The following is a 26232-nucleotide window of genomic DNA, read 5'->3' as shown; positions in this document are numbered from 1 at the left end:
TAAAAGAGAAGGTGAATAAAGTTTTAAGATAAAAATATATTCAAACCAAATTTTTCAAAAATATTTGCAACAAAACCAGAAGAGGAGCTTGGCTCAAGTGGTAGAGTACTAGAAGCAAAATAGCTACCCTTGGCCCTGATGAGTTCAAGGCCACCTACCAGCACCAAAAAATTAAAAAAAGAATGAAATAAAGAAAAAAGAAAGCAAGTCCGAAGCCCTATCAAATCCCTTTAATGGTGCAACTCAAGTGCAGGCTAATAATCACTTCGGACTGACATTTCTGTAAGGTTGGTCCTTTACTTGGATGTGGGCTATAGTACTACAATCATAATGGCTTGCTACACTTAAACTGCAAGGCAAACATAGTAACTTTCCTTTTGGAGCCTGGAAATTTCAGTAAGGGCTAGGCAGAAGGTGCCTAGGTTTCTTTCCTTCCTCCCCACCCCCACCCCTCACCCCCACCCCCCACTCCTTTTTTTGGCCAGTCCCAGGACTTCAACTCAGGCCCTGGGCACTGTCCCTAAGCTTTTTTGCTGAAGACTAGCTACCGCTTGAGCCACAGCTCCATTTCTGGCTTTTTCTGAGTAGTTTACTAGAGATAAAAGTCTCACAGAGTTCTCCCAGGGCTAGCTTCGAACCATGATCCTCAGATCTCAGCCTCCTGAGTAGCTAGGATTACAGGCGTGAGCCACCATCTGTGTCTAGGTTTCTTTCCTTTTCTTTCCTCTTTTCTTCTTTTCAGTGGTTGTGGCAGTGGAACTGGAGTTTGACCTCAGGGCCTCATGCTTGTTAGACAAGCATCTACCACTTGAGTCATGTTCCCAGTCCACTCTGCTTTTGCTTATTTTCAGATGCTCTGTGAGAACTCAATTTCTCCTGAGCTTCCATGGTAAACACTACTTCAAGCATGTCATAATAGGTTTAAAAAAAAAACTCAAGACACCTGGGCGCCAGTGGCTCACGCCTGTAATCCTAGCTACTCAGGAGGCTGAGATCTGAGAATCGCAGTTCAAACCCAGCCCGGGCAAGAAAGTCCGTGAGACTCTTATCTCCAATAAACCACTCGAAAACCAGAAGTGGCGCTGTGGCTCAAGCGGTAGAGCGCTTACCTTGAGCTGAAGAGCGCTGGGACAGTGCCCAAGCCCAGAGTTCAAGCCCCATGACAGACAAAACAAAAAACAAAAAAACAAAAAAACTGAGACTATCCTATGAGACTATTCCTATCCTGGAAGTATATACTTGGTATCCTCTGGGATTCTCTCCAAAAGCAACATGTGACTCTACGCAGTGTCCTCCACCTGGGGATGGCTGGACCTCACACTTTGCAGTCAGCATGAACTGAGATCCACAGCTGGGATTACAGAAGATACTCCACATCCAGCTTGTGTGTTAAGAGGAGCTCTCATTAGCATTTTGCCTGGGCAAGTCTCAAATCATGATTCTCCTGATTAGCTACAACTACAGGTGTGTGCCATCATGTCCAGCTAAAGATTTATTAAACTGATTCTTGGCCGATTTTCTCCACAAGTTCTGCAGACATCACTAACAATAAACATATATCCAAATTTATACGAATTAGAGATGGAGAGATACTCCTGGTATAACATATATAAAAAGATAGTAATTCAAGATTCATACCAACTGCCAAGTGAGCTCAATAAAGAAATTTTATAGGTGCTGAGAGGAGGCATAAGCCAACAAAAGGTGTCAGTGTTGAGAAAGTACTATTTTAATTCAATCATAGCTATCTCTTATGCATGTTTTTCCTATACCACATAGTAACACTGGCCCACAATGCATAAATCAAAGCACACTATTAGGGAAGACATCACTTAGAGGCATCAGAAAAAAGGCAAAGCCCAGCACAAAAACTTACTGGAGCACACACTACTTCTCATGAAAATGCTGTGGATAAACTGCAAACCACAAAGCCAGCATATTGAAGGCAACTGTGGTCTACTCAGATTCTATCGTCTCTTTCTAATTAAGATCCTAATTTTGTCAAGTCAACATAGTCCTCAAAGCTCATCGAACCCATTACCACCAAGCAATGACCAGTTCACACACAAACATGGGGGTCTATGTGAGACGGGCAGGAGATATTTTCTGGATGTTTCAGTGAAATAGGAAGTCTTGTTGCTCTAGGAAGGCTCTGGGAAGCGCGTGTATTTCTCCCTGCCCCACTCTTCACAAGGATCCTGTAACTGTGACACTCACAGAATAATCTGCATGATACTACCCAGTGGAGTCTGGCTCACAGAAGTTATTTTCTGTTTGCAGCTACACCTTTAACATTAGAGGCTTTCTTACATGTCTGATACCCTGGTGTTTCTATTTACATTTAGGGGGATTTTTGGTTAATTTCTGTTGTTTTGTTTTTTATTTGGGGCAATACTGGGATTTGAACTCAGGACTTCACACTTTTAGGGAGGTATTCTTCCACTTAAGCCACTTCGCAAGCCTTTGCTGCTTTTGTTTGTTTAACAAAGTATCATGCTCTTTGCCCAGACTGGTCTCAATCATGACCCTCCTATTTATGCCTCCTGCATAACTTGGATTGTACAGGTTATCTACCACATCTAGCTTGTTTGTTGAGATGAGGGTCTTGCTAATTTTCTCTCCTGTCTGGCATACAACTGTGATACTTCCAATGTCCTTTTCCTGAAAAATCTACTGCTTCTAAAACAGCTTCCATCAGTTCTCCATAGTTTAGCCCTATCCACACATCAATGGCCAGAGGTTCCCGGACATTTTGGATACCACACTCTAAAATGTCAGAGGAGTTTGCCAGTCACTGGACAGTCTTCAGCTTTTACCTCTAACTCAGATTCCACTTTCTCTGACTTTTCAGGTTCCCAGCTTGCATCCTACAGACTCGTGTCCCTCTCATCCTTCAACATTATGGCTCTTCAAAAAGGTCTTCACAGGCTGGGAAGGTGGCTCAGTGGTAGAGTGTGCTTGCCTCGGATGCATGAGGCCTTTGTTTCGATTCCTCAGCACCACATAAGCCAAAAAAGCCAGAAGTGGCAGTGTGGCTCAAATGATAGAGCGCTAGCCTTGAGCTGAAGAGCTGAGGGGCAGCGCCCAGGCCCAGAGTTCAGGCCCCATGACTGGTCCACAAAAACAAAAACAAAAAAAACTAAAACAAAAAAAAAGGTCTTTACTAGAGTTTGAGTGAGGGTGAAAGGAAATGAAATCATATATGTATGACCAACTCATCATCATCATACTCTGAAATGTTTATGCTGGACATTAAACAAATACTCTCAAGACTTAAAAGTAAGAAAAGTTTACCTTCACAAATTAGACACTATTTTCATTTTATCTTTATTTCTTACCTCCCTCCAGCAAATACTTGTTTATAGACTATCAACTGTTTAAAAAAAGGATTATAAATCACCACTTAAGTCACTTTTTAATTTTTATTTGCAAATTAATAATTTTTTAAAAGTTTAAAGAAAACCCCTTTTGAAATAAAATAGGGTGAATCAAAAAGGAAACAAGTATCTGACATAAAACTCGAGGGTTAAGCAATATTCATGATCAGATATATTATAAAACAACTATAATTCCATTAATTCACTCAATCAATAATACTGCTATCTACTATACACCTACTAGGACAAGCACAGAGTGGGAGAATGAAAGGGTTTACATAAAAAATTAACTGGGTTGTAGAGCACTTTCCTGGCATAAACAAGGTCTTGGGTCCTACTCCTAACATCACCCAAAAAAAATTTTTAATGACCAACAAATTGAAATTCATGGAATACTCAAAGATGGGCCTTAACAACTAACAGGATTTCACTTTTCACTAGAATAAATGCTCAGTGTAATACAAAAGGGTAGCACAAGACCATCAGAGATGGACTACTCTGTACCTGTCTGTAATCATGGTCACGTGATGTTCATTTGCTAAAACACACGGGATCTGCATCAAATAGTGCTTTACCGTACGTAGGTTCACTTTTAAGTAGCTTTAATTTTTCAAGTAAATTGGGATAGCAGACATGGTGCACACAGTTGTAATCTCATCAGAAGAAAAAAGGGAGTCTCAATATCAAGGCCAGCCTGGGCAGCCTCCTGTGAAGAGAAAAGCCTGCGGTGGCTGTCTGAGACTGGGCTAGGCGAAGAGTATGGCTTTAGGGTAAAAAGGAACACAATCTGGCACATAGAATAAAAGCTTAAGAAGTGAAGTACCAGCTGGGAAGACACTGGGTGAACTGGTGAGTTATCTGCACAAGCAAGGAGATGAAGCATCAGGGAGGCCAGTTATATCCTCAAGGATAGCTCATACAAAGTAAATTAAGGACAATGGGAGCCATGCTTCTCAACAGTAGGCAGCAAGAGTTGCAATATAGAAAAAGAACTCAAATAAACCCGGTAATACTGGACTGGAATTAGAGAGGTTGGTGCAAATTTATGATCTTTGACAAATAATATTGAAATAATTATCTATAGAAGTAAATAGATATAAATATACAGGTATATGTAAGAGGGTAGATGAACAGGAAGATAACTAGATGGATGGATGGATGGGAAGGTGGGTGGATGGGTGGTGGATGGATTGATGGGAAGGTAGGTGGGTGGATGGATGGGTGGGAAGGTGGGTGGATTGGTGGGTAGATGGATGGATGGAAAGGTGGATGGATGGGTGGGTGGATAGATGGATGGGAAGGTGGGTGGGTGGATGGATAGCTGGATGGATGGAAGGATGGATGAAGATAGCTCTGTCCAAAGACAGAGCTGTGAACAACACACAGGAGCAATGAGCATACTCAGAGCTCACATCTTCTTCACTTCCTCTACTCAGACAAGCCAGGACCTGAGGAAAAAAATGATGACTCTAAGGCTGGAGCAGGAAAAGGACAGACAAGCTAAACCATCTTGTTACAGAATCATGAAACATGTCAAAGGACACATAGCCAATTTGGAAGAACTCCTATTTTCCACACCTGGGCCAAATCAAGCCATGTAAACAAACAGTAGTGAACGATTATAGCCTAATGAATCACAAAGAAAACCATAAGCTCATTAAGTTAAAATTGTAACTTTATAAGAAAAGGCATCTACGTCATTTCTTCTTCCTATAAAATAACTTGATTATAAAAGGGAAGCTGAGTGATAGTGGCTCACGCCTGTAATACTAGCTACGCAGGAGGCTGAGATCTAAGGATCGAAGTTCAAAGCCAGCCAGTGCAGGAAAGTCCGTGAGACTATGAGCTCCAACTAAGCACCAAAAGAAGCTGGAAGTGGTGCTGTGGCTCAAGTGGTAGCATGCTAGCTATGAGCAAAAAAGTTCAGGGACAGAACCCAACTCCTGAGTTCAAGCCCCAGGACTGGTACTATAAAGAAAGAATATGTAGGAATCTGGGAGATACCAATTTAACAAGTGATGAAGTAGTATGAAATCACCCTCCACTGAATGGGATAGGATCATGAGCTGTGAGACCCCAAAAGGATTGGGAGTTTGGAATATACCCTAAGAAAGCTAAGAGTTTTCTGGAAAGGTCAATCAGTCCTGGCTTAACAGGAACTCAGATTCCAACCTAAACTGTGTGGGAGCCTCAGGGTAGACTTAGGTTTACGCAAATTGTAGGCTGTTCACAGTTTAGCTCTCCCCAGAATAAGAAGGTCAACTGTCACTTGTATACAAAATATTGTCATGTGTTGAATTGTGTACCTTACTTCCTTGCACAAAACCAATAAAACCTTGGTGAATGGAACCCTGGGATCTGAAACTGGCAGAAAGCTACAGGTGCCTGGTGCCCCAAACCTCAGCTCCGCGGTCCAGTCTCTGTAACTGCGATCCTCCCAGTGGCTGGGTGAAGGAGCACGCAGAGGGATGCAATGGGATCAGAACACAGTATCACCTCTGCCATATTCTTAGCAAAGATGTTTTACCCAGATCTAATCAAAAGGAAAGAAATCCAAGTTGAGGGTTACTGCCACTGCTACCAATATAAATAATCATCTGCAATCTTCAAGAATCAGTAGCAAAAGAATCTGAAGACCTAGCCCAGAGGGAGTATTACGCTTAGAAGCATGGTACCCAAATGCAATACATGATTTCAACTGAATCCTTCTGCTGTACAAATATTAAAGCACCTGATAAAGCTCACAGTAGTACATGATTTCAAAGGATTCGATGATACTATCTCTTCCTCAATAATTTCCTGATTTTAATAGCTGTATTATGGCTAAAAGAATGCAAACAATACACACACACACACACACACACACACACACACACACACACACACATACACACACTTGGAATGACAGAGCATCAGGTAGGCAAATTACTCTCTATTGGTCTAAGAAAAATAACTGTACTTACATTTTTTCTGTGTTTGAAATTGTTTCAATTTTTTAGTTCTTTTTTAGAAATGAAAACAAAAAAAAATTAGATGAGCCAAGAATGGCGGCGTATACTCATAATCCCAGAACCCGGGAAGCTGAGGCAAGAGGATCACAAGTTCAAAACCAGCCTTAACTACAGAGGGAGACGCTGCCTCAGAAAAAGGTATAAGGGGCTGTAAAACCAGCCATAACTACAGAGGGAGACGCTGCCTCAGAAAAAGGTATAAGAGGCTGGGAAGGTGGCTCAGTGGTAGAGTGCTTGCCTTGCATGCATGAGGACCTGGGTTCAATTCCTCAGTGCCACATAAGCAGAAAAAGCCAGAAGTGGTGCTGTGGCTCAAGTGGTAGGGTGCTAGCCTTGAGCGCAAGAGCTGAGGGACAGCGCCCAGCCCCCAGGACGGGCCAAAAAAAAAAAAGGGTACAAAAAGACAGATCATGTTTTTAAAATATGTATGCTATCCTAACTAGTTTAAATGTCATCTTGATGAGAGCTGTCAGTAGTCACTAAAAGATATTCAGCAAGATGCTGATAAATCAAAAGATCATAGTTTTGTTTAATTTTGGACAAGTAGGATATACACAATTCTCAGGCTTGAGATGTGAGAAACAAAAAGGAAAAGGATATTTAGCATTTTATGGACAAGGAAAGCATGGACAAAAAGATCTAGGGATATATAAATCCATTTATACAAGGTTACCCTATGTAAGTCAATGGTGCCAAAAGCATACAAGGTAGAATAAAATCAGTTTAAGTGCTGCACTTGGTTGATATTACCCCACAGGCAAGAAGCAAAAGAAATAATATAGTCACATCAATCACAGCCTCAAGCAATGGACTTCCGAAAAAGCTGCCAGCTTAGCATGCGTCAGTCAGCAAGTGATACACTACAAAGGTATGCAACAAAAGGACAGAAACAAATTACACAAGACTTGCAAGTATTATTGTGGTTTAACCCATAAACTCTAGGAAATCTGTAAGGCAGAGTACAAAGTCCTATGACATCTTATTAATGTGTCAGGTTCACCACATACCTGAGGTATTTAGTCTGCTTTCAAATGTTTCAGGGCAAGATAACAGGTAGCTACCAGGACAATCAAAATGCGGCTTTAGTCACTGCCTCCCAGTCAGGGTTTTTCTAATTTTTCCTTCTTTTGAATCTCAGCACATAACCCTTCTAAGTAGATATCTGACTACTTTTCATAGTATCTGAGACAACATGGGGTATTAGCTGCTCCTAGCAAACACCCATACATAGCAATAAGATTTGTACTGAAACAAACAGGACAATTCCACTGCTTTTGCAAAGCTCTCAGAAAGTCTATCTAGCTTTGTTCTATTTCACAACTATGATAGGTTCTTTGTATCAATGATTGAGAGGCAAATCAACTGAAAAGCCAAGGGTCACTAAAAAAAGATCACTAAGTTAGCAGGATCATGTATGCAAACCTCATATTGTACCCTATAAAGACATAGCTCATAACCCAATGTCCCTTGTAAATATTTATATATGCCATGCTCAACTCCACCAATTAAATAAATATTGCTAGATTAGCTCTGTGATACAAGCATGTAAAAATGCTAACCAGGAAAAGGAGAAAGGTAAGTCAGACAAACCTTTGCCTATGTTCGGACTTTGATGTCAGGTGTCACAGTATCCTAAAACTTATGTGGCAGACAAAGCTGGGAATCACTCTCTACCATACTAGTCGGCTCCAGACTGAGACACCTCCTACAGCTTCCTAGTGTATGCCAGCATGGCCCAAACCAGGTAGCTTCTAAAGTTAAAATGCCCTTACCTAGGCAAAGTAGGTAAAGCAACCAAGTTTGCCTCAGAAATTTTTGAAACTTTTCCTGTGATAAGGTGCTTTGTAATATAAGCAGTAATACTTCGCACTTATAAAGGATTCTAAAATTGCATGAGTCTATGACTGCTTCTCCTGAGACCTTATAAATGAATGAAATCTTTTTCAGGAAGACATCTAACAGTGGGTTTTTTTTAGCCCTGGGGTCTGAACTCTGGGCCAGGGTGCTGTCCCTCAGCTCTTCAGCTGTAGGCTAGTGCTCTACCACATGAGCCACAGCACCACTTCCAGCTTTTTCTGCTTATGTGGCACTGAGGAATCGAACCCCCAGGGCCTCATGCATGCAAGGCAAGTGCTACCTTCCCAGCCCCCATCCAGCAATACTTTAACATGCTACAATCATAGTTACTGAAGATACAAAAGATAAAGACTATCTTTAATGTAAATGCCTGACATGAAAAGCAAGTTTAATTAGAACAAGAAAATAAGATACTTTTCATTAATCCCAAGAGGTTTACAAGTTCACACACTGGCTCCTTATTCTCCTTTCACTATTTTACAGGGCATATTTCAAAGATGCAAAATACTCCAGTAACAGCACTACTGTTCCACCAGGCTTAAGTTTATTTCCAAGTCACATGATTTTTACACAGAAAACAATTAACAGCTGCTAAGTAAAATATAACTTACTCAGATCGTGATTTTATTTCCAAATCACACAGCATCTCAAAATTTCTCTCAATATTTCTAATTGATACTCAGGGAGTTAGAAGGAGAACAATGAACTCACACTGAAACATCATTTCCAAGGAGTGTTTCATGGAACCCTGTTTGCCATCTAGCCTCCAAACACTGCAGAAAGAGGATTCCAAAGTCAAGTAAGCGTATTACAGAATAGCCTCCTAAAATTCTAATGTTGGGTTTGGTCTAAAACAGTTTTACCAACATATTTACCTGCATAAACTACACACACGGCCAACACCACACTCCATCTGTTAATGTTCCATGGATTTACAGAACACCTTTTGAAACTAGGGAGGAAGCTGGATGAGAAAGCCCTATCCCAAAATAGAAGCAAGCAGTTCAAAGAGGAAAAACTAAAGGGCAGACAGTGGGACTGTGATGGGGAGACAAGTCTTCATGCCTCCTATTCTCGTGAAAGCCGAAGTTTTGCACTCCAGCAGTGGAGATATAGAACCACCAGACTGGGGAGGGGACCTACTACTGCCAACCAACTGATCCTAAAGAGGCAGGCTCTGTAAAGAGGAGGCGTGGAGCAGTTGGTGAGGCAGGGCAGTCCTGAAGAAAAGGAAAATCCCTGGATCTGGAGAGGAGCTTTACATTCCATGACACGAAAGGACACCCACTCATATGCCTGGAGTAGCACAGAGTTACGACATGGGCCATTAAAACACTAAGGAAAGAACTTCTCACTTATGAAGATATGGTCAAAAGCAGCTGAACAACTTATACCCTCTCTTCAATATTTAAAACATGAATTTACTCACTGGCAGTCTATTGAAAAAAAAAAATCTATAGAACTACCAAGTCTTCAACCACATCTATCCCAGAATTAATTTGCAGCCAACAGGAAGATACAACCAGGAAACTACTACCATCATTTTTTTTATTTAAGATTTTATTTATATTCTTTAATTGTGAAAATACAATTACACGAGCAAGGTAATGAGTACATTTCTTATCAAGCATTGTTGCCTCCTGTTTCCCCTTACCATCCCTTCCCAACTACTACCATTATTTATAGGTCATATGGTTATCCCTCAAGTTCAGCTGGCTTAGATTCCTCTTTTAATAAATGAAAGTCAATATTCCGGGTTAGAAAATAAAAAATACCAGAGGCAATGAACCACCAAAGAAAACATGAAGCAGTGAAGTTAGTTCTATCGTTACAAGAAAAATACCCACTCACTCACACAGTTCAGATACTTGGTAGTCATTTTCCTTTCTCCTTCATTCTCTTTCTCTCTCTTACCACACTTTCTCTCCTGTCTCCCTCCCCTCTCCCACTCTCTCCACTTTCCAAGTATCTGGCCTCTATAACTGCCAGCATTAAATTCCTCCTCTGTCCTACTAATCTGTTTTTCTGAGAAAAGGATCTATTCCTATATTATCACTGTTAAATAGTAAACCTACTGTAGTTCATCTATACTAATCAAAATGTTCTGATCAATAAGAAATACAAGGCACTGGTGGCTCGTGTCTCTAATCCTAGCTACTCAGGAGGCTAAGATCTAATGATCAAGGTTCAAAGCCAGCCAGGGCAGGAAAGTCCATGAAACTCTTATCTACAATAAAAACTACTCAGAAAACACTGGAAGTAACGCTATGGCTCAAGCAGTAGAGCTCTAGTCTTGAGCAAAAAGGAGCTCAGAGATAGTGCCCAAGCCCTGAGTTCAAGCTCCAGGACCAGCACCAAAATAAAATAAAATAAAATTATAAAAAAGAAGAAATATAAGAAAACACAAGTGTTCTGTATAATAACACTATATAAACGATTTTTTATTATAGTATTTAGGTTTTTTAAAATTCTGGGTAGATTATTGATTTTGAAACCTATCACGACTAGTAGGGGGGGACAGAAAACACTGTGTTTCATATAAAGCTTACTGGCAATAAGGTATCAAAAGAGAAAAAAAGGCTGGGGGGGAAAAACAACTTTTCCATTAAAAAAGTAGTACTACAATACTAATTTATAACAAATTCAGTACTTTTACCCTAAAATAGACTGGGCTTACTAGGTAGCAGCAATCAAGTCCTATGACTTATGGAACATTTCACAAAATTTCCAACATGTTATGATTTTTTTTTCTGCTTATGTGGTGCTGAGGAATCGAACCCAGTGCCTCATGCATGCAAGGCAAGCGCTCTACCACTGAGCCACCTTCCCAGCCCCATGTTATGATTTTTTTATCCTAAATTTCCATATGAAGTAATTATAGTTCCAAAATTCTTAGTGTTAATCCTGACACACTCTTCTCACTCATAAAGCAATACTCTTGGGGAAAAAAAAGTGATCTTTCTTAAAACAATTTACTAACAAATATGTCCATCTGTTGTAGTAACCAGTATCACTTGGTGACTACCTCTAAGCTTGACTTGGGGAACAGAAGGGGGAGTGGAGTAATAGCCTTCCAGCACTTGCTGAACACGTTTCTACCATTTGCCAGCATTGTTCCAGACAAAATAATCTGATTCACTCTTGAAATAGGACAATCAGTTACTAGTATAAAAGAAAATAAGCATGTACTTATATATGCATATGTATTTATATATAAACTAGCATGCAAACTGAAATCATTTCAACAATTTAAGAAACAAAGGAGAAAAAAAGTCTTTCAAATCTTTATGACTATAACTAGAAACTAGCATACATTATTAGATGTAAAAGCAACTATGGTCTTAAAGTGCTCCTTGATTTAATCCCCACTTCCTCCCCTGCTCTATTTATTCCCCTTTGCTGTGACCATCAGCACCTAAAACAAGGATTGTGTTAAAGAAAAACATCACATTTCACAGAATTGTCATTTTTCTTATTGCCATGACGTTGCTACCAACAAAACATTAGCTGGGCTAATATAAAACCGAAATGGGCCGGGTGCCGATGGCTCACACCTGTGATCCTAGCTACTCAGGAGGCTGGGATCTGAGGATCTTGGTTCAAAGCCAGCATTAGCAGAAGACTCTTATCTCCAATAAACCACTAGAAAACCAGAACTGGCACTGTGGCTCAAGTGGTAGAGTGCTAGCCTTGACCTGACGAGCTGAGTGACAACGCCCAAGTCCAGAGTTCAAGCCCCACAACCAACAAAAACAACAAAAAAACTGACATGGACCCACATGTGTACAATGAAATACCCCTCAGTATAACTAAAGTAAGCTAATAAAAAAAGTGAAAATTCTATCTAGGAATAAAATAAAATTGGTGGAAATGAGTCAATATTGACTCCATTTACTTTACGTAACCTATCATCAGCATTGATAAGGATTACCCAAATGGCACTTTCATTAATACAAATGCCAAACACAAATAATTGCCATGTAATACAGAGTATTTACACTGATCTCTTACTGTAATTATTGAGTCTTTTAAAGATTTAATGACCTAATAGTTTCTAATTATTAAAATAAAACTGAAAATATCATATGGCAAATCTAACTTGTTAAAATTTAACTCAACAATAATCCCTCTAAATTTCTACCAGCTACCAAAAAAATAATGCTTAAAAAAATAAACCAAGGTCAAGTCAGAATCTGGAAATTTCCTTGTTTTTTTTTCTGTTAGATAACAAGAATATTATATAATAATCAATTCATATATGGAAAAACAGCTGATATATTTCAGCACCTAAGGGAAAAAAATACTCCTACTGCCATTCTTGACCTAAATTCTTCAGTAACCTAAAGATAGCCAATTCTAGACAGACACCAGTGGCTCATGCTTGTAATCCTAGCTACTAAGGAGGCTGAGATCTGAGGATCACAGTTCAAAGCCAGCCTGGGCAGGAAAGTCTGTGAGAGTCTTATCTCCAATAAACCACCAGAAAACTGGAAGTGGCTCAAGTGGTAGAGCACTTTCCTTGAGCTGAAGAGCACAGGAACAGCATCCAGGCCCAGAGCTCAAGCCCCACAACAGGAAGGAAAAAATAAAAGGTAGCTAGCCTACTACTTACTCATTTGTATCTATTCACAGCTTTCCCATTCTGTGCATGCACACACACATGCGCACTGGTCCTGGGGTTTGAACTCAGAACCTGGACACTGTTCCTGAGCTTTTTTGATCAAAGATAGTGCCCTACCACTTGAGTAGATTTTTAGATTTTTTCTTGTTGTTTTGATGCTTACCTGGAGATAGGTCACAGACTTTCCTCCCTGGGCTAGCCCACAATCCTCAGGTCTCAGATTCCCAAGTAGCTCTGATTACAGGTGAGTGAGCATCCCCTAGCTTTCTTTTCCATTCTTTTTTTTTTTTTTGGTCGGCCGTGGGGCTTGAACTCTGGGCCTGGGCGCTGTCCCTCAGCTCTTCAGCTCAAGGCGAGCGCTCTACCGCTTGAGCTACGGCGCCACTTCCGGTTTTCTGGTGGTTTATTAGAGATAGGAGTCTCACGGGCTCTCCTGCCAGGGCTGGCTAAGAACCGCGATCCTCAGATCTCAGCCTCCTGAGTAGCTAGAATTACAGGCGTGAGCCACCAGGGCCCAGCTCCATTCTTAACTTTCTTTTCTTGCTCTTCACTCAAACCTGTACGGCTGATAACCCCCACATTCAAGACTTCACATCCCAACTTACAAACATGCCTGAGAGGCTGTCAGTACAGCCCAATGACAGAGCACATACAAAGACCTGATTGGCATTCCCAAAGGGGGGAAGGGAGGGCCAGGAGGACTAAGTGCTTAGCCTCAGTACACAAAATCCTATTCTCTTCTTTTCTAGAACTGAAAACCAGTAACAGTTTTTTTACAAGACTGTGGAGTTCCACACCATAAAGCAGACTGCTAAGGAAAGTAGGTACAAGGTGCTAAAGGTGCTACTAAAAGTTACTTTCAACTGTGGTTAGGTTCCTGGTTTGAGATTCTTTTAAATATATTACTAAAAATGCAATTTGGCCCTATACTTGTGTTTTTGTTTTTCGGCTTAATAAATATAGACACAAACAATGTGGGAGGTTTTCTACACATAAAAGAAATGTATGAAAATATATTTAACAGAGAACATTTATTTTAATAATACACCAAAAACTCATAGCACAAAACTCCATAAACCAAATAACCAGAAAGCACCGGGGGATAAAGTGAATTTATGAAACAGGATGTAAAACCATTATGTGCTTTATATTTTATATTACACATAAAAAGGCATGTAGCCGGGTGCCGGTGGCTCACGCCTGTAATCCTAGCTACTCAGAAGGCTGAGATCTGAGGATTATGGTTCAAAGCCAGCCCAGGCAGGAAACTGTGAGACTCTTGTCTCCAATAAACCACTAGAAAACCAGAAGTGGCGCTCTGGCTCAAGCGGTAGAGTGCTTGCGTTGAGCTGAAGAGCTGAGGGACAGCGCCCAGAGTCCAAGCCCCAGGACCCACAGGAATTCACAAGTTTTAAAAAATCATCCCGTTCCCATTAAACTGCATCATAAACTGACATCATATTGTCAGCAGTTATGCTTCTAAATACTGGCAAACTGGACAATTAAAAAAAACCACGATGTGTAATCATTTCTTGAATCAGTAGTTGAGCTAAGAAACTAATTTTGAGTAAACTTGAAGTCCAAAAAAATTTAAAAAAACAGCCCCAGACTTTTACTTCTAGAAAATAAAGATTTACTCTGAAACAAAGGTTAGTATAAAAACATACCAACAAACAAAAATCATTAACATTCCAACGGGGACACAAAACAGCAGTTGGCCAAAATCCCTGCAGAGCCACTGACCCTCGCCGAGGGCGGGACGTGCCCAGCGGAGGCGCACGCACTCCGGCCCTGAGTCGTGAAGGCCCGCAGCCGCGGCCAGGAAGCTAGCGCCCTCGCCCTAGCTCGGTGACAGGTCTTCGGGATCACATCTCTATTTACAAGTCTGAAGCAAAACTCTACCCAGTGAAGGCTGAAATCCGACTCGGGGTAAAATGTAACTCTCAAGCTACCTCGAATCCGTCTCCATCAACAAGCGTCACAAAAATTCGTAAATGTCCGTTATTTTACTTTAGAGACCGGACCGTTTGGGGGGGCGGGGTAGGGGAGTCCATGATTAGTCATTTCCCTAGCTTGTACCCCTGGTCAGCCACCTCAAGTCTCCCCAACACTTCAACCTCTCCTCTCGTCCCCAGGGATCTCCAAGACGGTGAGGAAGGCTTGCGTCTTTCCAGCCCCGGGCTGTCCTTCGGCCATGCTCTGGCAACCTCCCGCGGCAAACCCTTTCTGCCCGGCCCAGGCGTTCTGTGAAATCTTACCGCTGCCCTAAAGCTCTAAGTCCTCCGTGCTAAGTTCCAAGAGGCGGAGGGGGAGGAGGCCTTCTTCCATCAAGGCCACCGCCGAGGTGCCCCGCTCCTACTCCTGAGAAGGTGTTCACCAAAACAAGAAGAGAAGGAGGCGAGGTCGGGAAGAAGCCCCGCGAGGCGGGTGCGCCCGGAGGGCGCGGCGGGGCGCGCGGGAGCACTCACCCCATTCCAGGTACTCGAGGATGTTCTTCTCCCTCCGCAGCGGGGAGTTGCTGCACTCGTCGTACAGGCAGATGAGGACGTCCAGCAGGGTCTCCACGCTGAAGCACTGCCCGCTGCTCCGCGCCGGCCCGTCCAGGATGAACTGCTCCAGCTGCCGCAGGCGCACCTCGCCGGACATGGTGGCTCCGCGCGCGCGGCGGGCGGGCTGGCCGTCGCGGCCCCAGGGCCGGACGCCGGGCGCTAGGCGGTGGACCTCCGGCGACGCGGCGCCCGCCACGCAGACTCGGGGCGCCGCGGCGACTCCGGTCCCCGCAAACGGAGACCGTCCGCTTTGAGAAGACGCGGTCCCAGCGGAGCGTGTCCGCCCGCGCCGCACAACTCCTCTCCCTCCTCAGCACGCGGCCCGTGCCCCCGAGCCCCGACGCGGGCGCGGCGGCATCACCAATGGCTCCGGTCCCGCGCGCGGCCGCGGTCCGGCGGGGAGGAGGGCGGCGGGCGCGGCGCGGCCTGCACCGCGTCCTCGGCGGGCCGGGCGGTCAGCCCCGCGGGCCGCGGCCGGGCGCTCTCGTCATCGTCCGCGGCCTCGTCCTCGGCGTCTCGGGCCTGGCCCCGCGGCGCGCCCGAGCTGGCGGCGGGCGGGCGGGCGGCTAGGCGGCCGCGCGAGCCCGCTTCATGCCGAGGCCGCGCCGCCGCACCCCGGCGCGGAGCGGGTTCCCCGCGCGCCCCGCGGCCGGCGGGCCTGGGCCAGGGGCTGCGGCGCCGGGAATTCAGAGGACGCGGGCGGCGGGCGCGGCGCCTCGGGCCCCCGCTTCACACCCTCGGGCCGCGGGCATCATTCCGGACCGGGCGGGAGGCGGCGGGGCGGAGGAGGAGTCGCGGCCGCCGCTGTGGAGAGCCCAGGCTGCCGCAGCCCGGCGTCGGCCCCGCCCTCCCCGCCTGCCCCGCCCTCCCGCGCGAGGCCGCGCGCCGCGCCGCCGCGCCCAAGATGGCGGCCGCGCACGCGCACGCACGCGCACTCCGTCCGAGCGGAGAGGTGGGAGGGAGGGGAAGGGAGCAGGAGCGGGGGAGGGGAAGGGGGACGGCTGGCCCGCCGCGCCCGGGCCGCCGCCGCGCGCGAGGGAGGCCGGGTGGTCCCGACTGCGGCGCTGCGGCGGGACGCGGTGCGCGCCGCGAACTGCGCCGCGGCCCCGCGCCGCGAGGCGCCTCCGGGCCGCAGGGCGGGGTCTCGTGGACCGCGGGGGCGCCACCGGCCCCGCACGTGGGCCGTGGGCCCCGGAAGCAAACGCCTTCGGGCCCCCGACGCCCCCACTGCGGCCGCCTGGCGTCACCTCAGAACCGGTGGCCGCGCCGCGCGGCGCGCGCCCAGGCGAGACCCAGCTCCGGCCACGCGCACGCGCACGCGCCCGGCACGTCCGCGGCCCCCGGCGGGGCCGGCGACCGGGCGGGCCCCCGGGGCGTTGGGAGGGGGCCGGGCGGCTCGTCCCGCGGGGTCGGCGCGGCGCGCGGGCTCGGGTCCCCCGCGCGCCCGCTGACCTTGCGGCCGGCCGCAGTCACCGGAAGCCACGCCGGCCGGGCCCGCGCCCAGCCGGCCCGCCGCCCGCCGCAGCAGCTCCCTCGCCCACTAGCAGCGCGTGGCCAGCGTCTCCCCGTGGCGAAGCCGCGCGTGCTATCGCGTGCGTGTGACCGGGAGCGGAGCCGGGAAGGACGAGCGGCCCCGCTCGCAGGCTCAGAACCGGGAGCTGCGGGGCGCTCAAGGTCACCGGGCCGCGGGCCCGGCCCCAGGCACGCAAGGTGCTGACTAGCCCTTTGCGCAGTGTTTCAGACAACAGGGAAAGTTTATTTCTAAAGAGAAAAGCCCAGCGAGAAGTTGAACGGAAGCGCTCGGAGGCTTAATAATTAACTAGACACTAAACGCTTGGTGCGGTTCCGGTTGACGTGTGAGCGTGCTGGTTAATGAAAGGCCCGGGCCAGCGCCCGCGCGAGTTCACAGCACGCACACACGCACACACACACACGCACGCACACACACGAAAGGCCCAGGCCAGCACCCGCGCGAGTTCACAGCACGCACACACGCACACACACGAAAGGCCCGGGCCAGCGCCCGCACGAGTTCACAGCACACGCACACGCACACACGCACACACACGAAAGGCCCAGGCCAGCGCCCGCGCGAGTTCACAGCACGCACACACGCACAAACACACGAAAGGCCCGGGCCAGCGCCCGCACGAGTTCACAGCACGCACACACGCACAAACACACGAAAGGCCCAGGCCAGCGCCCGCACGAGTTCACAGCACGCACACACACACACACACGAAAGGCCCGGGCCAGCGCCCGCGCGAGTTCACAGCACGCACACACGCACACACACGAAAGGCCCGGGCCAGCGCCCGCGCGAGTTCACAGCACGCACACAGACACACACACGCACACACACACACACACACACGAAAGGCCCAGGCCAGCTCCCGCACGAGTTCACAGCACACACACACACACACGAAAGGCCCAGGCCAGCTCCCGCACGAGTTCACAGCACGCACACACACACACGAAAGGCCCAGGCCAGCGCCCGCACGAGTTCACAGCACGCACACACGCACACACACACACGAAAGGCCCAGGCCAGCGCCCGCACGAGTTCACAGCACGCACACACACGAAAGGCCCAGGCCAGCGCCCGCACGAGTTCACAGCACGCACACACACGAAAGGCCCAGGCCAGCGCCCGCACGAATTCACAGCACGCACACACGCACACACACGAAAGGCCCAGGCCAGCGCCCGCACGAGTTCACAGCACGCACACACGCGCACACACACACGAAAGGCCCAGGCCAGCGCCCGCACGAGTTCACAGCACGCACACACACGAAAGGCCCAGGCCAGCGCCCGCACGAGTTCACAGCACGCACACACGCACACACACACACGAAAGGCCCAGGCCAGCGCCCGCACGAGTTCACAGCACGCACACACACGAAAGGCCCGGGCCAGCGCCCGCGCGAGTTCACAGCACACGCACACGCACACACACGAAAGGCCTAGGCCAGCGCCCGCACGAGTTCACAGCACGCACACACGCACACACACAGACACACACAAAAGGCCCGGGCCAGCACCCGCACGAGTTCACAGCACGCACACGCGCACACACACACGAAAGGCCCGGGCCAGCGCCCGCACGAGTTCACAGCACGCACACACGCACACACACGAAAGGCCCAGGCCAGCGCCCGCACGAGTTCACAGCACGCACACACACGAAAGGCCCGGGCCAGCGCCCGCGCGAGTTCACAGCACACGCACACGCACACACACGAAAGGCCCAGGCCAGCGCCCGCACGAGTTCACAGCACGCACACACGCACACACACAGACACACACAAAAGGCCCGGGCCAGCACCCGCACGAGTTCACAGCACGCACACGCGCACACACACACGAAAGGCCCGGGCCAGCGCCCGCACGAGTTCACAGCACGCACACACGCACACACACGAAAGGCCCGGGCCAGCGCCCGCACGAGTTCACAGCACGCACACGCACACACACACACACACACACGAAAGGCCCAGGCCAGCGCCCGCACGAGTTCACAGCACGCACACACACACACGAAAGGCCCAGGCCAGCGCCCGCACGAGTTCACAGCACACGCACACACACACACGAAAGGCCCAGGCCAGAGCCCGCGCGAGTTCACAACACGCGCACGCACACACACACGAAAGGCCCAGGCCAGCGCCCGCATGAGTTCACAGCACGCACACACACACACACACGAAAGGCTGAGGCCAGCGCCCGCACGAGTTCACAGCACGCACACACGCACACACACGAAAGGCCCGGGCCAGCGCCCGCACGAGTTCACAGCACGCACACGCACACACACACACACGAAAGGCCCAGGCCAGCGCCCGCACGAGTTCACAGCACGCACACACACACACACGAAAGGCCCAGGCCAACGCCCGCACGAGTTCACAGCACACACACGCACACACACGAAAGGCCCGGGCCAGCGCCCGCACGAGTTCACAGCACACACACGCACACACGCACACACACGAAAGGCCCGGGCCAGCGCCCGCACGAGTTCACAGCACGCACACGCGCACACACACACACGAAAGGCCCGGGCCAGCGCCCGCACGAGTTCACAGCACGCACACACACACACACGAAAGGCCCGGGCCAGCGCCCGCACGAGTTCACAGCACGCACACACGCACACACACGAAAGGCCCGGGCCAGCGCCCGCACGAGTTCACAGCACGCACACGCACACACGCACACACACGAAAGGCCCGGGCCAGCGCCCGCACGAGTTCACAGCACGCACACGCGCACACACACACACGAAAGGCCCAGGCCAGCGCCCGCACGAGTTCACAGCACGCACACACACACAGACACACACACGAAAGGCCCGGGCCAGCACCCGCGCGAGTTCACAGCACGCACACACACACACAGACACACGAAAGGCCCAGGCCAGCGCCCGTGCGAGTTCACAGCACACACACAGACACACGAAAGGCCCGGGCCAGCGCCCGCGCGAGTTCACAGCACACACACAGACACACGAAAGGCCCGGGCCAGCGCCCGCACGAGTTCACAGCACACACACACACAAGTTCACAGCACACACACACACACACACAAGTTCACAGCACACACACACACACAAGTTCACAGCACACACACACACACACAAGTTCACAGCACACACACACACACACCGGGGAGCGCAGCCTGGGAAGGGCTCTGCAGGTCCCACACCGGGGGCCGGAGATTCAACCAGCTACCGCAAACACCAGATTTGTTTGAAATTATCAGGGGAAGTTTTACAAAGACGCTGGGAAATGATCTTCTTACCTTCCAGAAAATTGACAGAAGACAAGAAAATAAAATATTAGACTAAGCCAGGACCCCAGACAGCAAGCCTAGCCCCCATGCAAGCTTTTTTTCAACTAATGCTGCTCAGGGTTAAAAGCAGGAGACTTCAACCACCAATTACAAACAACCAACCCCATCTTACTTTGGTTTATCTTCCTCCAAAATGAGTGTAGATTCAGTGATGGAGAACAGGGCCAAAAGCCAGGTGAGTGCCAGGGCAGGGCTCCAGGCACAGTCAGCTTCCCTACCTGGAGATCTCCCATCTACTCTCAACCACAGATCAGATATTTTGAAGGAAACTGCATCAATACTGAATATATCTAAACTTGCTTTTTTTTTTTAATCCCCTACAGATTTCCGTATAACTATTTACATAGCGTTGACATTGTATTAGGTATTTTATGTAATTAGTGGTTTGCAGGTACTAGAGGACATGTATAGGTCCTGTGCAAATAGAACTCCATTTTGCAGAGAGAACTTGAGCATCTTCAAATTAGTTGGGGGAAAGAAGGGAAGCCCCAGGTGCCAGTGGCTCACGCTAGTAATCCTGGCTACTCAGGAGATCTGAGAATCGCAGTTCAAAGCAAGCCCGGGCAGGAAAGGCCTTGAGACTCTTATCTCCAATAAACTACCCACCAGAAAACCAGAAGTGGTGCTGTGGCTCAAGTAATAGAGTGCTAGAGCTAAGGGACAGCACCCAGGCCCAGATTTCAAGCCCCACAACCAACCAAAAAAAAACAAAAAGTACCTGTTTTCTTGCTATGTATATGTGCGTGCGCATGCACACTTCTTGGTCACATTCCCATTGTACTATACCTTCTCCACCATGATGCATCACCCACCACAGGTCCAGAAGATGTGAACCTGTGCAGGTAACCATGCACTAAAGCCTCTGAAGTGGTGAGCTGAAATGAATCTTCCCTCCTTCAGTTTTTTTGCTGAGATATTTTGTCACAATAATGGAAATCCGACTAACACAGGCTTTAAGGCTTTTAATAATACATAGGACAGTTTTAAAATGTACAAACTCAACACTCCTTCCGTGAAGAGGTTGGATCTCATCACTTCAATGACTTGACTTGTAACAACACAATACAATAGAAGTGATGATTTGACACCCCAAGCTGGACCACAGAAGGCCATGCCACCCGGCCTGTCCACTGACACCCTGCACTGTCAGGTGAGAGGTTCACTTGTAAGCCCTTCAACTCTCCTAAGGCCTCCATGCTAGCAGGAAGCCCAAACAATATTCATTTGGAGCTGCAGGAGGGATGAATGCCAGACAAGCAACCGAAGGAGCCTGGGGGCGGTGACTGTCCGTCACCCTCGCCAGGACTCCATGCCTTTCCAGCAGAGGCTCAGCCATGCCGAGCAGAGATGAACGGTCATCCCTGTGCTCTTCCACACTGCAGAGAGATGGCATTATCCTAGACTTAACTTTCACCTCTAAACTCTGTCTGTAGGCAGATTTGTCTACTCTTAAAAACAGGTGAAATTTCAAAATATTTAAATGACCAGAATGGCACCCACTCCAACCAATCAGAAGAGACATTTATCTGCTTATCAAAACAGATGTGACCCCGCCTCACTTCATGGCTGCTGCCTTTATACCCCAGCTTGGTTCCTTCAGATTGTTTTCTATTACACCTTCCATGCTCTACCTGACTCTTCCTGATCTGTCCCTAGGTACCTCCGATTTCATCTTTACCCATTCACCACCTCATTTCTCTCCAACCACAGGTTTCCTAAGTACTGCACATAGCTGCTCCGGGTCCTTATAGTTTGCCCTTCTCTGCCTAGAACATTCTTCCACATATGGCCACCGAGTTCCACTCAAGTATGCAACCTTCCGTCTCACCACCATTTACTCTATAATGTGTGTCTCTATAGAAATTTGTATTTTTTGTTTGCTGAGGGCCTGAATTTCTCCACTAGCATGTAGACTCCATGAAGCTTAGGTAACTCCAGGGCCGGTCACCACACTCTGCTTCGTCCTATACTTTGCATGCAGAAACTCTGTCAGAGAACCATGGGCCTATATAGTCTCTTCCTTGGCTGAAGAGACAGGGCACCCATTCAGCTGTTGTTTGGTTATTTGGTTACTTGGTTAATTGATCGGTTGGTTGGTTGGTCCAGTGCTGGGGTTTTAACTCAGGGCCTCGTGCTTGATAAGCAAGCACTGTAACACTTGAGCCCTATCTCCAGCCCTTTGATGCTTTTGGTATTTTTAAACAGGGTCTCCCAGGGCTGGGAAGGTGGCTCAGTGGTAGAGCGCTTGCCTTGCAATGCATAAGGCCCTGGGTTCGATTCCCCAGCACCACATAAGCAAAAAGAAAAAAAAAAGCCGGAAGTGGTGCTGTGGCTCAAGTGGTAGAGCGCTAGCCTTGAGCTGAAGAGCTGAGGGATAGCACCCAGGCCCAGAGTTCAGGCCCCACAACCGGACCCAAAAAATAAATAAATAAATAAACAGGGTCTCCCAATTTTTTACCTAGGGCTAGTCTTGGACTGTCATTTCCCTACTCTACTAGGTCTCTGATGTAGATAGGATTACAGGCATTAGCTTCTATACCTTATTTTATTAACATGGGGAATCTAGCCAGCTTAGAATCATGATCTTCCTGATTTCCATCTCCTAAGTAGCTGTGATTACAGGTGTATCCCACCATACCCATCCTTGTTAAGATTAACTTTAAAGAAAAAATAACAAAAGTAAATTTTGTATGCTGAAATGCTTTCCTACCTCATAACAAGATAAAAGAAGCTAAAATAAAAGATAAAAGCTCTTCCTGATTTCCACCTCCTAAGTAGCTGTGATTACAGGTGTGTCCCACCATACCCATCCTTGTTAAAAGTAACCTTAAATAAAAAATAACAAAAGTAAATTTTGTATGCTGAAATGCTTTCCTACCTCATAACAAGATAAAAGAAGCTAACACCAGTGATCTCATTTTTATAGTTGCCTGGTTAATCATTAGAGTATGCTGTAGAAGAGAACACTTAAATGACTTAACCATAACCTTGTAGTATAAGAAAGCGTTCTCTTGCAGGTTTTTCTCAATTGTTTTCCTCTGACAAAATGGTCGTTTTCTTTGGTTTCATGAGCAAACCAAAGAGAACAGTTTGATTGAAAGAGGATTTATTTCATGTAAGAAAAAAATCATCATTATCAGAATGGTAAATTCCAAAGTCAGACAGAGAGATTGTGGAATTGCAGGCTCTGAGTGTCTTAGTAATGATCATTGTAGACAAACACCAGCATCTCGTGACTGTAGTCCTAGCTTCTGGGGAGGTTGAGATATATGAGGATGCTGGTTTGAGGCAAACACTAAGTAGGAAAGCCCATGAGATCTTATCTCCAACTAACCAGCAAAAAGCTAGACGTGAAGGTATTATTCAAGTGGGAGAGAGCCAGCCTTGAACAAAAAAGCTAAACAGAAGTGAGAGACCCTTAGTTCAAGCCCAGTATTGCCATAAAAACAAACATAGGAAAAAATAAATGGTCCTTGCAGTTTAATTCCAAATCCACCTCCCAGAAGGTAAGGAGCAGAACAGATGTGCTCAGCCATAACTCTCAGTGCTTCCTCACCAGTGAGGAGGGCTAATTAAACTCCATCATATGGCGGGGCCAGCGATGGGCTTTGGGACAGCTGTGACCTCTGCCTGACCCAGAGAAGAGCAGCAGAGTCAGCACTGACTCCCCAGACGATGGAAGGCACTGTCAGCAACGCGCCTGACAACAGGGAAGGTAACAATGGTGATCATGAAGCACACCAGGGCAAAGTCCAGGACGTGCGCCTCCCACCCTCATTCGTGGGAATGGGGTGGGAAGTCAAGAAAATTTACTCCAAGAGCTTATGCTCAAGTACGAAAAATCCTGGTATTATAAAGCACACGGAAAGCCAGGCATGGGACAAGAAACCATGTGCAAGACAGTAAATAATAAAACATGAACCTCAGTACAACCACATCTCAGACACTAGCTTGACATGGCAGAACAAAAACAAAAGAATAAGACGAAAGAAGGACATTTTAGGAGAAAAGCCACTATTTTTCTTTGCTGCAACAGCAAGAGGACAGTAAGGAGGAGAGCGTGCAGGCATGGCTGCGTGGAGTCAGTGGGGCGCAGCTTAACACCCAAGAGAGACAGAGCTGGGGCGCCATTTCTCCCAGGAGAGCTAAGGTGGTCGGGTGGGTGCCAGGGCTGTAGATGATGGTGATCTCTGCCAAAAGAGGTTGGAAGGGGACGTATGGGTGGAACACAGAAGAAGTTCCAAGTCTTATCAAGAAGGGACAGACTTCAGTTTCAGCAGAGAATTAGAACAGAAGGCAAAAAGCTCGATAGCCTAACGCACAGAGTAATGTGGTAGAACGGGAGTCAGCTGGAAGCTCTCTAGACCTGAGGGGGAGGAGAAAGGGCCTTGCTCCAGATCTTGTTACTTGTTGGTCAGAGGTCTTAGGGTCACAATCAAGCCAAGATGACCCTGGCCTGGGTCCTGTGTGGAGTGGAGCCTGGCAGTCATCACTGCTGGCATCTGGTTAGGAACAGAACAGTCATGGACAATGTCACCTTCCTAAAACCACCTCCCTTGCTGCCCTACCAGGAAGCCAATGCAATCCACCATCTGTCTGGCCATTGCTTCAGGTGAAGGTTAAGTCTGGGAGCATCTTTCTCAGGCTGGATACACTCTAAAGCTTGCAATTAATAAATTGATTCTAACTACTTTGATTCTGGAGCTAAAATGCAAATAAAGATTTGCCTTTGAAATAATTGGCTGCTATGGTGATCTTCAGAGTGGAACTTCTGAAGGTTAAATAATAAAGAGTAATAGTAGAGCCCTAAATCATGGTTCAAAAGCAAATAAGCATTTTTAAAGAACATTATCAGAAGAGAAGGCAAGGAACAATGAGATGGCAGTACTAATCACCATAATACTTTACTACAGCTATCCACTGTCTCCGTTTCCACATTCCTGCATTCAGCAAAGAAATGTGGATGCCAAACTGTGCTAGATGTTTCCTGGTCTCTGGTAAAGCTTGAGAATAGAAACCATTCTCCATCTCCTGGACTCTGGCCAGCTTTCTCTCATCTCTCTCTCTGTGTCTCCCTCTCTGTCTCCCCTTCCTCCCTCCCCCCACCCCGTTTCTCCCTCATCCTCAGTCTATCGCTTTCTGTAGCAATTTCTCTTAATCTACTTCTTTCACCTCCATTCGTCCTTTCTCTTTGTAACATTTTCGTATCTTTTTCATTCTCTTACCCTGCTATAACCCTGGCTCCCTTTAACTTCTCATAATGTTGAACAGAAATTCGATTTTAAAATATGATATATAGTACCAGTCGAAGTGGGCTCATCAAAGTGCATCCCCTTTGGACAAACAGCACCAAGTTGCACTTAGGAACAGGATGATGCAGGTTCTGCCCGCCTTCTGACAACAGCACTGGAGGAAGGCAAGGCCAGCGTGTGCATGCCTCAGGACGGATGAGGGGAGAAGGTCAGGATGAGTTCACCATGGGACTTTCCACAAGGACCTAGAGGAGCAATCTTGTAGTGGGGAGCCTAGCTGAGCACTGTCACCTGGCTTTTTGGATTGTCACACTGCTCCTCTAAGCAGACTGATTACCTGCAGTTGCAGAAACAGGTGTAGAAAGTACACAGCAGAGCTGGACCTGGGGACCCATATGTCTGATAACAAAGAGGACAGCCCCCCAGCTTAACAGCTCTGTCTGCCAGGATGAAGGCAAGTCATGAAAGGGATCCACCATGAGCTGACCTAAAGGCGCACGGGCTCAGCGCACACTCTCAATTCAACTCTGTGCAGGAGGCACTCCACCGTTTCCTAGAATGGATGTGCCACCCAATAAAGGATTGGTCAATGCGTGAACTGGAGTCAAAGTCACAAGTACTAGAAATTTCTGAACTGGAAAAGCCATTACCCAATTCAGGAGTCACAGCCTCCTCCCCGCCCCCCAAACAGCCCCAGGGACCATCCTA

The 26232-nt window shown here is 47.6% G+C and overlaps 1 protein-coding gene across 5 annotated transcripts in view; it reads right to left on the bottom strand.

Annotated features, from left to right (window-relative positions):
* Cdc42bpa (CDC42 binding protein kinase alpha) overlaps positions 1-15532 on the bottom strand; it is a 195290-nt gene extending 179758 nt beyond the window's left edge. For all 5 annotated transcript variants that reach the window (XM_042701156.1, XM_042701152.1, XM_042701153.1 and 2 more), the window contains exon 1: positions 15335-15532. In XM_042701156.1, the coding sequence (XP_042557090.1) occupies positions 15335-15512 (178 nt within the window). In that variant the 5' untranslated portion in view covers positions 15513-15532. The remainder of the gene's footprint in view (positions 1-15334) is intronic.
* Positions 15533-26232: the final 10700 nt, after the last annotated feature.

This window comes from Dipodomys spectabilis, unplaced genomic scaffold (genome assembly GCF_019054845.1).
Source record: "Dipodomys spectabilis isolate Male_0828 unplaced genomic scaffold, ASM1905484v1 ptg000288l, whole genome shotgun sequence".
NCBI lineage: Eukaryota > Metazoa > Chordata > Mammalia > Rodentia > Heteromyidae > Dipodomys > Dipodomys spectabilis.
Note: the sequence above shows the minus strand (reverse complement) of the source record. Positions and strands in the feature narration are given on the sequence as shown.